Genomic DNA, 18,791 nt, shown 5'->3' with positions numbered 1-18,791 from the left:
GCCCCGTTTTTGGCCTCTGTGTGCCCCATTTTCTGCCCCTTCCAGGCGGCAGGGATCAGAATAGGTGGAAAATTGGGCACACAGAGGCCGAAAACAGGGCGCGCAGAGGTGGCAATAGGCAATGACAACCTGTGCAGCCTGAAACAGTTTATGGTTGGGAGATGGATCGAACCGACAATCAAGCTGTGCTGAAGTTGAAACTGAAACAGGCTGTTTGTGGTTTGCTGCAAGGAGGCAAATTGCTGGGAGGCAGATGCCAAAAGGTGGGGGCTGGCAGGTGGACAGGACTACATTCGGTGTATGACGCACCCACATTATCACCCTCTTTTGGGGGGGAAGTCTTATACACTGAATATAGTCTTGCATGCGTGTACAATAGTTGCGCTGCCCTGTAGTCACATGATTACCATTTATGATCTCCACAGCCATTTCCAACCACCAGTCATTAACAATCCTGTGAAATGGATGTCATAAATTTGGTGCAGTCCCACAACAGTTCACTCTAGAATCCTGTCACTTAGTGACAGAATTGCCAGTCCTAATCGTGACTGATAATTCAGGATTACCCGTAGTCCTTAAATTATTTCATTTCATTTCTTTGAAAGTTAAGGTTGCAATTATTTAGTGAAGACGTCAGCATTATAACAATGTATTCGTCATTTCAGAGTGTTAACATAGCCTGCTCTATATTATCTGTTACTTCCTTCCACAATTGTAAAATATTCTTTAGTTTTCTTGAAATGGTATTTGCTAATCAATCAAGAGGTCTATGCAGGGCCGGATTTTCCTATAGGCTAACTAGGCTTCAGCCTAGGGCCTCAAGATCAAGAGGGGCCTTTTATTTTTATTTATTATCCGTGCCACATTTTTTATAAAGGTTAGTACCAATTACAACATGTTTCATTTAATATATTGATATATATCACAGTAATGATGTATTTTATTATCTCTCATGTAATTTACAAACTTAAAAATGGGAGGTGAAAGGGCCCCATAAGTGGAATAGCCTAGGGCCTCTTTTCATCTAAATACGGCCCTGGGTCTATGCTTTGAAATTATTTGAATGAAGTGCTGGAGACCTCATGCAAGGACAGCATCTATCTGATATTCGTTAGACTGACCCATAATTGAATCAAAAGCTGCTGCACCCTCTTTAAACTCTTGGGGAGAAGCCTAAAAACAGCTGACGTGCTTAAATGAGATCAGAGAGGTGCTGTGCTCATGCAAGATCCAAAGCCTCTCTTCCAAATTATTTGGAAAGTATGAGGAACTTTAATTACAATGTTATTCATCACCAACTCTTGCTACCCATAAAAAGGATTGGTCGCTTTTATGCTGTTTGCTTTAATATTAAATTCTTTACTTTGTGTTGAAGGTTTTTTTGTTCATTTAAAAAGCAAATAATTTGTTGTCATTTAAAGTTAGGACATAATAAGACACCGTTCCCATAAGCCAGTACTGAATAACTTCATTACCAGACAAGATGAATTAGTTTCGTTATCTCAGTAAATGTTCTTATACTGAATTATTAGATGTTTAATAAACACTATTTATACTAAATATTAGTTTAAATGTGAGTCTAACAGCTGCTTTTTCAGACACAGGCACTTTTTCTAATTTGTCTCCCAAGCCAATATGTCAAAACTGAAAAGATAATAGGAGTTAATTTAGAAGTATGTTTGGAAATTTGTGGAGTAAAATATCTGATGATCAGAATTCCTAACAAAGCCAAAATAGTAAGAATTAATACATTAAAGAAGTTGTCAGTAATAAGCAAACTTACTTGTAAATCTTCATACATTTCCAGTACATTTTGCTTCAACTGATTCCTTGCCATGCGTTCTTGCTGCCTATGTTCCAGAACCAGTTCTCGAAAATATCTAAAAGAATTTATTTCCTCTGTTTTACGCATCTCTTGCTGTTGGATAATGGCCTCATTCTTCAGGATAGGCACGGCCTGTGTTTTTCTGAAGGTAAAAAGGGATATCTAATATTGTCTTTATAAGGCATCTTAATTTTTGTGCAGCCTCAAGATCTAGGCATATTTCCACATGAACAGGAAACGCTTCAGTTATAAACCCAGTGAAGGCACCATGAATTTCTAATTGTAGAGGCACCAACAGAAGCCAAGTTAAATACTTAAAATAATTAACAGTTAGAACAGAGGTGTCAAACTCAATTTCATTGAGGGCCGCATCAGGTTGTGTTTGATTTCAGGGGGCTGGAGTGGGCGTGGCCAGAGTAGGCTTGGCCAGTTCAGCATCACTCATGTTGGGGGGCACCTGTGATGGCCCGAGCGATCTGCCAGCAAAAACAGTCTCCCAAGCTCTGCTTTCTGTTGCGATGGCCTCCCGCAACCCTCTGCCAGTGAAAACGGAGGGTCGCCTGCAGCCTTCCCAAGCTCCATTTTCACTGGCAAAGGCATCACGAGCCAGTCTTTTGCTGTGTCCAGGGCGGCTCTGTGGGCCAGGTCTAAGCACCCTGTGGGCCGAATCTGACCCCCCGGGGCATGAGTTTGACACCCCTGAGTTAGAAGTTAAAATTATTGACAGAATAGCCTACCCATCCAGAGTCACCTTGAATGGGAAGCATAAAAAATAATAAATAAATTAAATTAAAATAAAATAACTAACAGTGCTTTGGTTTAGCTATATTAAATGTAGTGCCATTTACCTAATATAGGGTGCAAGGTCTATAGGCGCCCATTCCTTCCTCTGAATGGCTAAGCCTGCTTCAGTGACTGTATGAAATACTTCAGAAAGAGGAGAAACGACAACTGAATTAGCTTGCAGGAGATGTACATTCTGTTTTCTAATACAGAATATTTAAAAACAATAGTACTTTACAGGAAGAACTCTTCAACCTTCATCAAAATTTTACCAGCAATTTACATTGGCATTATAGTGGTGTAGTCTTTCGTTGCTTGTATCAATTTGGCAGTCTGGTCTTTAGGATTTAGTGACTGTGGTCTGATTTCCTGTCACTTTGCCAGCAATTGTGGCTCACATCTTCAGAGGTAAAGCAGTCTGCTATGTTATGCAGACCCACAGGCAGCTGAGCAAAGACTGACTGGGCTCCTGCCTTAATAGCCAGTATGTTGATATTGTTATATGACAATTTTGATCCAGAAATAGAAGTACGTAGCAGTGAGTATAATTACACAGTGGCATACTAAATTGAATTTGCTGTGATTGCGATGAACTCCTTGATTAACTTTGAGATCTCTTCCTTATTTCGGAATAGATTATTGTCATTATCAAAACTGACAGATTTCTGCTATTTGATTGGCAGTGCATCTGTGTTGGTAGGCCAATTCTGTACATAAGAGATCAGAGAGGAAGTGACCTAAGCTTTTTCTTTGTGAACTGTTGAGTCACAAATGTACTGCAGCATCTCAGAACACTAGAAAGAGGAAACAGGCCAATATATAACGTCTTCTAATATAATGGCATCCCCCAGGGGTGGGTTGCTGCCGGCATTACCGCCGGTTCGGTGAGCACATGCACATTTGCACATAAATAGGTCTGCGCATGCGCAAAGCATTAAAAATGAACAAATAAATAAAATGTGTGCAATGAAAATTGTTCTGAGCATGTGAAGAACCTAATATCAAGATGGCTGCGTTGTAGAAGAACCTGTTTGGGGGCATGGCAGGTCTGGGTCGCTGCCAGTTCCAGTGACCCACGCTGCCAAACCACTACTGGTTTGGCTGAACCGGTCTGAACTGGTAGGAACCCACCACTGGTATCCACACAACTTTATAAAAAAATGTCTGACAATACAGACACGCAGTCAGTATGATCATGAGAAGCATAACACATCCAGACTTCAAAAACATCTCAGAAACAACCAACTGACTATTACAAACACATGGCATCACTCAAACCAACACTGGTCCTTTACAATATTTTAAGCAAACAAAAATCCCAGTAGCTAAAGAAATAAAAACAGAGGCCATGGACAATATACAGTGCAAGAACTGTAATGACTACGATGTAGAGCAGGCAGGCAGAAGACTAGTAGAGCACATCCACAAACACCACTTCACTGATAGAAGATACAATGAAAACTTCTTAATTTCACAATACGTGGAAAGATTCAACCATGCTTTTAATTGGCAAAATATTAGCTATTATTAGAACAAGCCAAATTTAAAAAAAAAAAAAAAACGGCTAAGGAATTCCTGGACATTCAGACAAAGCAGCCATCAATAGTCACCTAGAGATAACCACATTTATGAACTGTTAAAAAGAGGCAATAAAAAACTTAGAAAGGAAACAAAAAGACTAGAGCCATGATGGCGAACCTATGGCACCCTCTCTGTGGGCACGCGCGCCATCACCAGCTGCTCTTCTGGTTTCCAGCATGCATATGCGTACCGGCCAGCTGTTTTCTGGGGCTTTGGGGGGCGATTTTCTGGGCCACTTTGGGGGCTTTGGGGGGCCAGTTTCCAGGCTGTTTTCAGGACCTTTTTTGGGCTGTTTTTGCTACAAAAAATGGCCAAAAATGGCCTGAAAATGGCCAAATAACAGGCATGCACCCATCGGCCAGCTGGTCTTCAGGTTTCTGGTGCACATGCAGGCGTGTTCCGATTTGGGTAATTAGTGCCAAAAAAATTCGCCATCACTGGACTAGAGCATATTCTCTCTATAGCAGCCAACACACCAAACACACAATTAGGCAGAAAACAATACTGTAATCAAGGCACCATTAAGGAGGAAACTATATGGTTAACAAAACTGGCAGGGCAAGCTACTGTACATAAACAGACAGCAAACCTGACATTCAATTGAACTGCTGATATTACCTAAATGATTAACCAAACATCTGCAAGCAACCAACCAAGTTCCGAGAGTACCAAGAATTCCTCAGCTCAACCCTGGGCTACAGACATTCTCTTCTATTGATATTTTAGAAAGTATGCCAAGTCCCAAGGCAATCCAGAAAGTATAGATTGCAGGAAGTTATAGACAATGACATACTATGCAGGGGTGAAATTTGGGCAAACCAGTAGGGACAATTTGAATTAGTTCGGCGAACGGGTAAAATCCACTCCTGGTTGGCCCCGCCCACACCCACCCACTCGCTGCTCACTCCTTTCAGTCAGGAGAACACCAGCAGTTTGAGGGATGGCGTCCCAGTGAAGTTGCTCAGAAGGCAGCCCCCAGCTGCAGTCTTTAAGGTACAATCCCGGGAAGGGGAGGCGGGGGAGCACATAAAGGGACAGATTGCAGTTGGCGGCTGCCTTCTGAGCAGCTCCGCTGTGAATTGAGGGAGAAAAGTTCGGCTTCTCTCCGCCACAGCACTCAACGTGGCTACTTCTCTGCTCTTTCTCGGGCTCGTATACACAGAGCAAAGATGAGAAGGAGGAAAAGAAGCAGCCAGGTTGAACGCTAGAAGACTTGGCCGGCTGAACTTTTATGTCACTTCTGTGAGTGTGGCTTGGTGGGCGTGGCTTGGTGAGTTGCCATGAGTGATGTACAGTTGGCCATGCCCACTCAGTCACATGAACACCTCCCTAAAACCATGCCCACCATGCCATGCCCACAGAATCGGTAGGGAAAAAAATTGAATTTCACTACTGATACTATGGAATAGGAGTTAAGGTAGCAGATGTGAAGCCTTACACTGCTGTGACCCTGCAGAGCTGAATATCTTTAAAAAGTTTTCCCATGTCTTTGTATGTTGAGCACATTGTTGCTTTTTCACCTCTGTCCATAACTGACAGAAAAAAAAATCAGCTCAACTTTAACTGCCCATTTCCACAAATTATAAGTGGAAATATTGATTCCCTCACATCACTTCTAGAACATAGAATAGTTCGAAAGTACCTTGGAAAATGGAGGTCTTCTAGTCCAAACCCCTGCTCAAGCAGGAAACCCTATACCATTTTAAACCAATGGCTCTCCAGTCTTTTTTAATGAAAGCCTCAAGTGATGAAGCACCCATAATTTCTGAAGGCAAACTATTCCATTGGTTGACTGCTCTCACCATTAGGAATTTTCTGCTTAGTTCTAGGTTGCTTCTCTCCCTGGTTAGTTTCCATCCATTGTTTCTTGTCTTTCTATTCTGTAGTTGAATGACATGCAACATTCTCCTTTCTAGGATTTTGAAATCTGCATGACAAAAACTTTTCTTTCACGAATGCTTAATATCATGTTTGTCTTGCCCACGCATACCTGTTTCCCTTGAACCTGCAATAGGGCTGGCATTCTCTGTCTCAGCTTCCATCAGGCTTCTTTTAATGCACTCATTACTATAACGTACGCGTTCTTGGGCAGCCTGGGAAACAGAGATTTGTTGCAGAAAATTAGAGGAACAAAGCTGCTTGTTCTGTTACCTACCAAGCCATTTTGACACAGAAACATTTTAATAGGTACAGAATATACATTGAACAACAAATTAATTTTATAGATGGATCGGCCTTAAACACCTAATGTAGTCGTAAGTATCAGTCTATCCTTGCTTTGGGAAGCTTCTACAATCTACTTGTATATAAAATGTATAACATCAATACAAATCTAATAAGAACTTCATACATTTTTCAAGTAGTTTTTTCTCCAAATACATTTTTATATAATACTGTCAAAGGCATCTAAATGAGTCCAATAGCCAGTCCATTGGCATATAAAAAGGAACTGAATGACTGCCTTTTGAACTGTTCTTGGTATTGCTGTGAAACATAAAATACAGCACAACAGAGCTGCAATTGGTGATTTTTTAAATTAACAGAAATATACCTTCATTATTATTATTATTATTATTATTATTATTATTATTATTATTTCTTGGATTTCTAGACCGCCCCCTCTCCCAAAAAGGGACTCGGGGCGGTGTACAGTCAATGCAGATAAAAATACAATCATAAAACCATTAAATGCATTTGGATGGAGGAGATAGGCTGTACAAGAAATAAATATATTCTAAAACCCTAAAAACATCCCCAATTAAAAACCCAAACCCAATTAAAATAAATCCCCGGGAGGTAAAACTAAGAAAGTGCCAGGCCAGCTGATTGAAATAGGTGAGTCTTTAACTTTTGACGGAAGGAACGGAGGTCGGTGGTGGTTCGAATGTCGGGGGGGAGGTCATTCCAGAGGGTTGGGCCCATCACAGAGAAGGACCTACTCCTAGGTGTCGCCCGCTGACACTGCCTAGCGGACGGCACCAGGAGGAGTCCCTCCCTGTGTGAGCGAATAGGTCGCAGGGACGTGTGTGGTAGGATGCGATCCTGCAGATATCTAGGTCCTATGCCATGGAGCGCTTTAAAGATAGTGATCAATACCTTGAAACGCACCCGAAAGGCCACAGGTAGCCAGTGCAGCTCGCGCAGGAGCGGTGTTACGTGGGAGTAACGTGTACTCCCCATGATAATCCGCGCGGCTGCGTTCTGAACTAGCTGCAGTCTCCGGATGCGTCCCAAGGGAAGCCCCATGTAGAGGGCATTGCAGTAGTCCAGGCGAGACGTCACCAGCGCATGAGTGACCGTGCGCTGGGCACTCCGGTCCAGTAGGGGGCGCAATTGGCGCACCAGGCGAACCTGGTGGAACGCCCCCCTTGCCACGGCTGCCACATGGTCCTCCAGTGACAGCTGGGCATCAAGGAGGACGCCCAAATTGCGCGCCCGCTCCACAGGGGACAGTTGTTCGCCCCCTATGGCCAGCGATGGTGTCAGCTGGCTGAACCGAGGTGCCGGTACCCATAGCCACTCGGTCTTGGAGGGGTTGAGTTTGAGTCTGTTGTCCCCCATCCAGACCCCGACGGCTTCCAAACACCGGGACATCACTTCGACAGCCTCGTTGGGGTGGTTTGGGGTTGAAATGTACAGCTGAGTGTCATCAGCGTACAGGTGGTACTCAACCCCAAAGCCACGGATGATCTCACCCAGTGGCTTCACATATGCGTTGAACAGGAGAGGCGAGAGGACCGACCCCTGCGGCACCCCACAAGTGAGTGGCCTCAGGGACGACCTCTGCCCCCCTGTCAACACACATTGCTTCCGGTCGGAGAGGTAGGAGCCGAACCACTGCAGAACGGTGCCTCCGACTCCCATCCCCTCCAACCGGCGCAATAGGATACCATGGTCGATGGTATCAAAAGCCGCCGAGAGGTCTAATAGGACCAGGATAGAGGAACAACCCCTATCTCTGGCCCTCCAGAGATCATCAACCAACGCGACCAAGGCTGTCTCAGTGCTGTGCCCGGGTCGGAAGCCGGACTGGCGTGGGTCTAGATAGTCGGATTCGTCCAGGTGTCGTGGAAACTGCTGCGCCACCACATTCTCAACAACCTTCGCCAAGAAGGGGAGGTTGGAGACTGGACGGTAATTAGCTAGCTCCATTGGGTCGAGCGAAGGTCTCTTGAGCAAGGGTCTCACCACCGCCTCTTTCAAGGCGGTTGGTAAGTAACCCTCACCCAATGAGGCGTTCACCAGGCCCAGAAGCCAGCCTCGTGTCACCTCCCAGGCTGCCAGTACCAGCCAGGAGGGGCACGGGTCCATTGAACATGTGGTGGGTCGTAGCCGTCCACGCAACCTGTCCAAATCCTCGGGGGCAACAGAGTCAAACTCCTCCCAGAATGGTCTCTCAAGACTCGCTGTTGACGGCTCATCTGGTCCACTGACGGAGGTCCATCCGCTCCGGATCTGATCGATTTTGTCCTGAAGATATTCCCCAAACTCCTCTGCTCTTCCCTGTAAGGGTGTCTCTCGCGTCCCCTGCGATAAAAGGGAGCGGGTCACCCGAAACAGGGCGGCAGGGCGGTTATCCGCGGACGCAATAAGGGCAGCACAATGTCTGTGCTTGGCCGCTTTTATTGCCACAAGGTAAGTCCGCAAATAGGCTCTTACCTGTGTTCGGTCAGATTCGGAGCGTGAGGACCTCCACCTGCTCTCTAGACGTCTCCTGTGGCGCTTCATCACCCTTAGCTCCTCAGTGAACCAAGGAGCCCGGGTGGATCGATGCCGCAGGAGAGGTCGCAAAGGCGCAACCCGGTCCAAGGCCCCAGTCGTCGCCCTATTCCAGGCAGTCACTAGGTCCTCAGAGCGGGAGCGGGACAAGGCTACAGGTATTGGCCCAAGCTCCGTCTGGAATCTATCCGATTCCATCAGGTGCCTGGGGTGGTACCAGCTTGTAGAGTCTGGTTCCGCCTCCTCGCGGTGGGGGATAGCGCCAGGGAAGTCCAGCCGGAGGGATGAGTGGTCTGACCATGACAGGGGCGTGATGACTAAGTCCCCTATTCCCAGATCACTCGTCCACTGTTCAGATACAAAAATGAGGTCCAGTGTGTGGCCCCCTTCGTGAGTGAGGCCCTGCACTAATTGGGTCAGGTCCATGGCCGTCATGGAAGCCATGAACTCCCGAGCCACCTCAGAAGCCGCTCCCGTTGACGGCAAGTTGAAGTCCCCCATGACCAAAAGTCTGGGAGTCTCAACTGCCGTCGCTGAGATTAGCTCGAGGAGCTCGGGTAGGGCTGCTGATGCATAGCGAGGAGCCAAGTATACAATCAGCAAGCCCCACTGCCTCCCTGGGCCCCAGTTCACACCAAGGGACTCACACCCGGGTATCTGAGGGACAGTGAACTCCCTCGGCTCTAAACATTCCCGCATAACCACCGCCACCCCACCACCCTTACCCAGGGCCCGGGGCTGATGGAATGCCCGGAAGCCTGGTGGGCACATTTCCACGAGGGGTAAACAACCCTCGTGGCCCAACCAGGTCTCCGTTATCCCTGCAAGGTCTAGCTCCCCCTCTGAGATCAACTCATTAATGAGGGGGGCCTTGTTGGTAACAGACCTTGCGTTGCAAAGCATCAGCCGCAGGCCCTGGCTCTGTAGCACCTGTCCACCTAGACTGCAGGGGTTGGTACAAGCGACCGGGCATAGCCAGCAGCCACGGTCTCCCAACCGACCTTGGGATCTTATCCTGTCCTCGCATCCCCTCCTCCCCACGACCGTTGTGATAGGACAACCCTCTGCTCTAGTGACCTTTATATTCCCCCCCTCCACCGCATCCCCGTCCTTCCTGGACTCACCTGTCTGTCCGGCACTGGCTCTCCTCCCGGTCTGATTAGCCCTCCCCCGCACCCTGGAACCCCCTAAAAAAGATTAAAAACATTTTACTAAAAATCCCCTTAGCTTCCGGTTCCTGCACCTCTCGGGGTCCACGAACCCGTCCTCGAGGCGGGCCCTTGAAAGAGCCAAGGGCCAAACCTGCGAGAGAGGGGCCTCCTGCAGGCGGAGCAAGTCTAACCTCGAATAAGTTATTATCAACAAAATTCCAGTAGGGGTTAAGGTCCTATGTAAAACAGGCCTTAAGCAGTAAGAAATGGTTTGCAAATGAGTAGAGTGATACGGTGTTTTAAATTCTGTGCCCTAGCATTGATGGGAGTAAGCATCAACTTGCCTTTCAGATTAGGGATGTGCAGCCTCTACAACTGATTTATTGAGTACAAGAAAGCCTTTGATTATGATCATGACAAATTGTTGCAAGTCCTTTAAGATGGGGATCTGGGGATGCCAATACAACTGATCAACTTGATGCAGTTGCTATACACTAGACAGGAAATTATTGTGCAGACACTGATCAGTACAAGTTAGACAAAGGAGTACAGCAAAGTTGCATTCTTTCACCTTTCTTATTCAACATGCATGCCAAAGAGATTATGAGAAGCTGGTACTTGAAGAATCAAAAATTGGAGTAAAGATTGGCAGAAGGAACATCAACAGTCTTTGATAAGCACAATTCTCCTCTCAGAAACCAAAGAAGGCCTGAAGCCTCTGATCAAAAGGACTAAAAAAGAAAGCAAGAAATTTGGCCTCTTCCTGAAGATCAAAGACCATTGTGAGAAATGGAAATGTCAAAATAATAATTGACGGTAAAGAGACTGAATGTGTTTAAAAAAATTCTCATTCCTGCAATAACAGGTTGAGACAGGTGTACCATGAAAAACTAGACAGAAAGAAAATTGACTTGGAAAATGTGGAGAGAGCTAGTCTATAGAATAGCTGAGAATCAGATGCACCTGAATGGATAGCAGCAGCAGCATTCTGGATCTGAAGACAAAAGATGCCTTGGAATATGGGGAAATATGCAGTGAGCATCTTTCTACAATTTCTTAAGCCAAATGGGATCTTTTCCTGGATTTGCATTACACACATTATTCTGAGGAAAGATGCAGCTATTTTAAGGAATTGCAAACTGGTGCTATGTCAATCCCTCCACAGTACTTTTCTCTTTTGAAAATTAAGTACCACACAGCCTTCTTTCAGATAAAATTAAATCCAATCACCTCTCACTTCAAAATAGCTAAGGGCTCATAAAGGCTGAAGGATGAATGGCTTATAATGCTTGCATACTAACAGAGTTAACAGACCTTGTAGGTCATTTAGTACAACCCCCCACCCAAGCAGGAGTCCATACACTATTTCTAACAGATGGCAGTCCAGTCTCTTCTTGAAAGCTTCCAGTGATGAAGCTCCCACAACTTCTGAAGGCAAGCTGTTCCATTGGTTGATTGCTCTCACTGTCAGAAAATTTCTCCTTATTTCCAGGTTGAATCTCTCCTTGTTCAGTTTCTATCCATTATTCCTTGTCTGGCCTTCAGGTGCTTCAGAAAATAGCTTGACTCCCTCCAAGACTGAGTGGCTGTGGTTTCCGTCATCCCGATTTGTGCATATTGTTCCATCTTTGAGGATAGGGGGAGAAATTTTAGCTCCCTCAGAGAAGGCTCGCAATCTGGTAGTCCTCCTGGATACGCGGCTTAGTTTAGAAGAACATCTGACGGCCGTGACCAGGGGGGCCTTTTACCAGGTTTGCCTGGTACGTCAGTTGCGCCCCTTCCTGGATCGGGATGCTCTGTGCACAGTCACTAATGCCCTCGTCCTTTCTCGCCTGGACTACTGCAACGCTCTCTACATGGGGCTGCCCTTGAAGAGCACCCGGAGGCTTCAGCTGGTCCAGAATGCGGCTGTGTGGGTTATCATGGGGGTACCTAGGTGCTCCCATGTTATACCCCTTTTAGGCGGCCTGCACTGGTTGCCGGTTGTCTTCCGGGTACGATTCAAGGTACTAATTATGACCTTTAAAGCGCTCCATGGCTTAGGCCCAGGGTACCTGCGAGACCACCTACTTTACTTTACTTTACTTTTATTTAGATTTTTATACCGCCCCCTCTCCCCAAAGGGACTCGGGGCGGTGTACAGTCAAATAAAAACACATCAATAAATAGAAAATACAAACACAAAAGAGGAGGCAATAAGAAACTGTACATATCTGAAGCAAAGTAGTTAAAAGCAATATTTAAATACCCTAAAAATACCCAATTAAAATATCTGCCAGGAGGCAGAACAAAACTATAAATGGGCCAGGCCGGCTAAACGGAACAGGTGAGTCTTCAGTTTTTGTCGAAAGGAGCGGAAGTCGGTGGTGGTTCTGATATCGGGGGGGAGGCACTGCCACCAATAGCCTCCCACCGTCCAGTACGATCCCACAGAGTTGGCCTCCTCAGGGTGCCGTCGGCCAGTGTCGGCTGGTGACCTCAGGGGGAGAGCCTTCTCCGTGGGAGCGCCTTCCCTCTGGAATGAGCTGCCCTCGGAGCTTCGCATAATCCCTGACCTCCGATCCTTCCGACGCGCCCTAAAAAGTTGGCTTTTCCAGCAAGCCGGCCTGGCCTGTTAATTTTATTTAATTTTTAAAATGTGAGTGTTGTATAAATTGGATTTGTTTTTTGGACTGTTTCCAATTTCCTTTTAACTTTTGTACTACGTGTTTTTTAATGCTGTACGCCGCCCTGAGTCCTTGGGAGAAGGGCGGCATATAAATAATAAATCCAATCCAATCCAATCTCTGCAAGCAGCCCCTCAAAATATATGAACATGTGATGAGAAGATCAACAAGGTTGTATTAGTTGATGTGCTCTGTCACTAGGCGTGAAACTCCTACATGTTTCATCTTAAAAATGCAATGATGGAATAGTTCTTCAAACCGATCGATAAAAGGCAAGCAACAGAAAATAAATGTTAAGGTTAATCACTAAGCAGGAATGAAGAATGAAGATCAGAACATATGATGTGATATGATAAAACATGTCTCAATTTAAAAAAAGTAATTATCAAAATATAATACAGCTGAGGAATCTACAATCCAGCTGTTCGGGAAAGCAAAACAAAAGTTCAAATCAGACAGAGATGAAGAACGCCTAATATACAGTCAAATTCTGGCAATGTATTCTGGTTCTTCTCTGAAATGTGATCTAATACCTACTATTCCATCAAGTTATATAAGATGGTGAGAAGAACATGAAGGATGTATTCTATTGATTCTGCCAGAGGACCAGTTTCCATTCTACATGATCAATATGAGAATATTATAAAAGTAAGAAAGGAAGCACTATTTTTTTCCCTTTTGTGTTGTGTCATTTAGATTATAAACCTATGAGCTGGGACTGATTTATTACTGATCTCATTACTGTGCAACTGGCAGACTTTTCTCTCTGAAACACAATACAAATATAACAAAATGTTTCATGCTGTTAGTATATCTAGCTTTCCAGCATCATGAAAGTTGCAGGGGAGGGGAAGCAAACATTAGTTTCAGCTGGATAGGTTATATTCAGTTATATTTGGTAAACATTTGATTGCTTATATTTCAGGTTTAGACAAGGCTGCCTATATTTTACGTGACTTTCAGTTTCTTGCTCCTCCTCTGTATTTGCTTGCTACTTTGAATTTTAACTATTAATTGGGAGTATCAAAACCAAGGTGGATATAAAATCACAATTAGCATAGCTAAAGTTGTCCAATGTAAAAAGTTGTTGCACAGATGTAGAATGAAATAACAAAGAGTCATCAGTGACAAGAAAAATATGGTTTTGTAAGAGATGTGTGAACCATAATCTGGCATCATATCCAATCCAGGTTTGGCTGATCGTCTCTTGCTAGTAGTCTTGCCAGCAATTATGAAGTCCTTGGTCCCAAGCCAACACATAAACTGAGATTTCAATCTGGCAGGAAAGGATGAAACCCAGTCAATTAGACATCAAATACTCCTTTGCAATGGTTGTTTTCCTAATTAGAAACTGACTATCCAGCCTCACAGACTCTGGTTCCAGACCATGGCAAGTTCCTTATAATGCTCCTATAACTATATTGGCCTATGGTGGGTCCTTGGTGCTCTCTGAGCTCGATTGTTTTCTCGCAGATATTTTATTACCCAAAATAGGTAACATAATCGGTGCTGATGTTATCTAGTTTGGGTAATAAAAGTATCTGCAAGAAAACAACCAAGCTCAGAGAGCACCAAGTACCACTCATTTCAATCCTGAGCTATATTCTCCTTTATTGATAGTCACCTGTATACAGTATATGCAATTGTAGCAGTTTTCAAGATATTAATCTATTAGGATTTGGTTTACATTAGTAGCATGTGGCCAGAAATAACACAGCATAGGTTTTAGGCTGAGTAATTTAATTATTATTTGCTTTGCAACTGAAAATATGAGTCATTGGATGAAAGCAAACACATGGATGAATGATTCATGTCACAACATTCAGCTGCTGTGTTTGAAATGACAGCACCAGAAACAAAAATATCAATATTTTTGTCTTTAGATTATGCAACTCAAGAGTTGTTTAACTGCTAGCAGTTGAGTAATAAAAACAACTTTGGGTACATTAAACTAACACACTCAATAAAGCAGTTTTTAAAGCAATTTGAAATGAGAACAGATGAGTAACTTTCAGCAAAAACCATAAGATCTCGTTTGTAATTTGAGTATTATATTGCATTTGTAATGAGTTTGATGCCTGGCGTAGAACGTTCTCTTAAGAAGAGCTTTTCTGGAGTGGAGCTAAAATCCACCTGTAGAATGTTCTACTTTCAGTGAATGCATGGAAATGATCAAATTTAACAAAGGACATTTTTTGTAGATTTAATACACGTTACTAGTGAGAATAGCATCATAGGAGGTGATAGAATTAATGACCTTCACTGATCTTGAAACAGTTAAGCAGAGTCAGAACTATTTCATACTTAAATGGAAGATCACTAGGAAATGTAACGCGATAGAGTTTGCTGGGAATCCTGGAAGAAGGCAGGGACAAATCACTTTCATATTGATGCCAAACAGATGTCTAATAGCCACAAGGTGCTTATTTCAGGTGGAAGCAGACTTACTGATAACAGCTCTATTAATATTTCACATTGAAGTGGGTTTAAAGTAGACCATGGAATACAGCCTAATAGTGATGAAGGGAGAAATGATGATATAATTAATAGGCTAAACATAGTATTGGAGTAAGAATTGTAAATCCAAATTAGTAAACAATCACATCAGATCTTGACATGAATATAAACTTTTAAGTAGCAAGAGGTTTATCTTTTGTATAGCACAATCTAATGTCTGTTAACTCAGACACTTCCAAATGAATTCAATGGGAGCCTTAAACTTAATACTGAATTTAACATATTTTTCAATTTATGTCAATTTTTTTTGCATTTTATTATTTTTCTGATGAAATGAATTCCTGCTTCAGCAATAAAATAAAATAAAATAAAATAGGGGAAAATTAATATTTCAGTCCTATGCACAAAGAAAAAGGTAAAAAACTGTACTGTAGATGTGTCTATGAAACCACCAGACAATAAGATCAATGTGAGCACATTAAAAAAAACCATGCAAATATTCAAGTATATATAGATATTTCTTGTTGAAATTAGCAAGCTTTCTTTCAGATTTAAATGTTCTTAAGATTTAATTCTTAGGGTTCTAATTTTACGTTGATCTACAGGTAGTTCTCAACTTACAACAGTTCACATAGTGAACATTCAAAGTTACAATGGCACTGAAAAATGACCATTTTTCACACTTATGTCCTTTTAAACATCCCTTTGGTCACATGATCAAAATTAGAATGCTTAGCAACTGGTTAATATTTATGATGGCTGCAATGTCCCAGGGTCATGTGATCAGCTTTTGTGACCTTCTGACCAGCAAAGTCAATGGGGAAGCTAGATTCACTTAACAACAATGTTACTAAGACTTCCAGTGTTGGGGCATTCACAACTTCTGGAGGCAAGCTGTTCCACTGATTAATTGTTCTAACTGTCAGGAAATTTCTCCTCAGTTCTAAGTTGCTTCTCTCCTTGATTAGTTTCCACCCATTGCTTCTTGTTCTACCCTCAGGTGCCTTGGAGAATAGTTTGACTCCCTCTTCTTTGTGGCAACCCCTGGGATATTGGAACAATGCTATCATGTCTCCCGTAGTCCTTCTTTCTCTTAAGCTAAACATATCCAGTTCCTGCAACCGTTCTTCATATGTTTTAGTCTTCAGTCCCCTAATCATCTTTGTTGCTCTTCTCTGCACTCTTTCTAGAGTCTCCACATCTTTTTTACATCATGGCGACCAAAACTGAATGCAGTATTCCAAGTGTGGCCTTACCAAGGCATTATAAAGTGGTATTAACACTTCACGTGATCTTGATTCTATCCCTCTGTTGATGCAGCCTACGACTGTGTTGAAGACTACCTGTGTTATGGTAAGAACAACTGTCTCCAAGTTGTATACAAATATTCGTTTTCAATTTTCAATCATCTGTAGTGATCATGACAGCTGTCAAGATCAGTCTACGGTATCTTCCTAACTCAAAAGTCCATAGTGGCATTCAGGAGTTTCTTTATTTGAAATTTAGATTTTATTTCAGCTATCAGCACCAATAGATTTCGAAGACAGAAAAATGAGGTATATCCATTATTTCCTAATCCTAACTCTTCTATGCATTTCCGGCATCTGGCACTGATAAATCACTCTTGGGAATTGTTTGTTTTTTTCCAGGTAGGAATTGCTGTGCCTCAGTAGTTTTCACATTACATATTGAATAAAAGCATGACCCCGTTACCTTGATAGCTCTCCCTGGTTCCGCAGCCTCCCAAGCTTGCTTCATAGCCTTGATCTCATCTGCTCTCTCAGTATCTTTCTTCAGATCAACTGCATCCGTCTCATTTTGCTCAACAACAAGGCGCAAAATCCAGAAGGGTTTGTTAGGATCAGATTGCTAGAAAAGGAGTACACAGAGCGGAAGCAGACAGACATCAGTGGCTCTGTATCCACTGACTTTCAAATTCAGAATGTCTCCCAGAGAACTATTGTGATATAATTTTATGGCTAAATATAGATAGTCCTCGAGATACGACTCTAATGAAGCTTGCCCATTATGGTCGCAAATCAAAATTTCATAAAATGAATTGGAGCCATTTTTATGACATTTTTTTTTTACCTTGCTTCTTAAGCGAATCAACCAAGTTGTTAAATAAAGAAGATTGGGCTTGTTGTTTGCTTTGGTTGTTAAGTGGCTACTGCCATCATTAAATGAACCAAGAGGTCAGAGAATTTGTAGTGCTCCCCAGGTGGAGCCTCTCTGGAGGGAAAGCTACTGCCCACCCATCAGTTGTTTTGGAAAGGCTAGGTGGCCCTCCATCTCTGAAGGCCTGCAGCAACTCTAGGCAAGTGCCCGGATTTAAATTGGAGTGGGGGAATTAATTTGCAAGGCTTCTAGTAAAGCTGCTGGAGGGAACCACTGCTGCTCTCCCATCAGCTGTTCTATAAGCAACCTATAGTAGTACGTACTAATCCTCAAAGCAAAAGCAAACACAGTACACAATACAGTACTGTGTAATCAGTCTTTCCACAAATAATCTCAAACTACATGCCAACGAAGTACAGTAGAATGCAAAGGAACTTTCCAATACTAAATATGCTTTCTGAAGACACTGCCTTGTAGTTCTACAAGGAATTCCAAAGCAAATGCAAACAAATAAATACAATGAAGGGAAATAAAACTATCTCTGCTGTAAAGTACTTACAAACAAAGCACAAAAGTTTGCAAAGTACTTACAAATAAGAAAAGCAGTTTGCACTTACAAACAAGTGCAACATTATAATGAAAAAGAAACTTACAAAGGCAACTATAGTATCCTAGACCTCAAGGCTAAGCAACAAAAGAAACAACAGGGTCAGCAACAAAAGATTATCTCCTCTACTCCTCCACTTGGCAGCAATGAGGAGGAGAAAAAAGTAGGCAGGCTGCAAAGCCTCCAATATTGATTGGTCATATGAACAAGGGAAAAAAACATGCCGACCACATGGGTCTCGGAAATTGCCTGTCATAAACATGGTGAGAAAGGGTAGTCGGACTAAAATAGGACTAATTGGACTAAAATAGCCACCATTTCAGGAGTGACTGAATCCCGGTCAATGACTATAGAGGAATCTTGTGGGCTGCAATTTTGAACCCCTGTAGTAAAGTGCACTTTGGGGTGCATTCATAACTTTGAACAATTGTTCAACGGCTGTTCGTACCTCAAGGACTACCTGTATTGGCAAATGCTGTGCACTGATGTTTTTTGCTAAATGCACATCTTAACTAATACTAGCAGTCAACATTGTCTTATAACAGAATAAGGATGGCTAAATATGGAGTTGAGCCAGTGGACTAGGATTTAACTCTAATGAGCAAAAGACCTTCATGAAATCAACCCATGTTAAAAATACAGTCTGGAGGAATTCATATATTAGATGCAATTTAATGGGAAGAAGAGAAGATTTGTGACCAGAAGTTTACCATCAGCAAAGTGGATGGAATGAAGTTACAGTGACAACGAGTGCCCTGTTGGAACATGTGAAGGTTGAAAATCTTTCTATGTCATCTCTGAGAATCAACACCAACTTTTCACCCATCTCACAAAACGTGACTCTCACCAATGTCTATAGAGATTGTCAGTCACCCAGGTCATGA

General features: G+C 43.1%; 1 protein-coding gene across 1 annotated transcript in view; it reads right to left on the bottom strand.

Annotated features, from left to right (window-relative positions):
* Nucleotides 1–18,791, bottom strand: part of ADGB (androglobin) — an 82,161-nt gene that overhangs the window by 679 nt on the left and 62,691 nt on the right. The window contains exons 31-34 of the mRNA XM_081945637.1: nucleotides 16,896–17,051; nucleotides 6,180–6,282; nucleotides 2,674–2,752; nucleotides 1,784–1,967 (exon numbers count right to left, since the gene is read on the bottom strand). Of these exons, the coding sequence (XP_081801763.1) occupies nucleotides 1,784–1,967; nucleotides 2,674–2,752; nucleotides 6,180–6,282; nucleotides 16,896–17,051 (522 nt within the window). The remainder of the gene's footprint in view (nucleotides 1–1,783; nucleotides 1,968–2,673; nucleotides 2,753–6,179; nucleotides 6,283–16,895; nucleotides 17,052–18,791) is intronic.

This window comes from Natrix helvetica, assembly GCF_964273705.1.
Source record: "Natrix helvetica genome assembly, chromosome: 2".
NCBI lineage: Eukaryota > Metazoa > Chordata > Lepidosauria > Squamata > Natricidae > Natrix > Natrix helvetica.
This window is presented reverse-complemented; position numbering and strand designations above follow the sequence as displayed.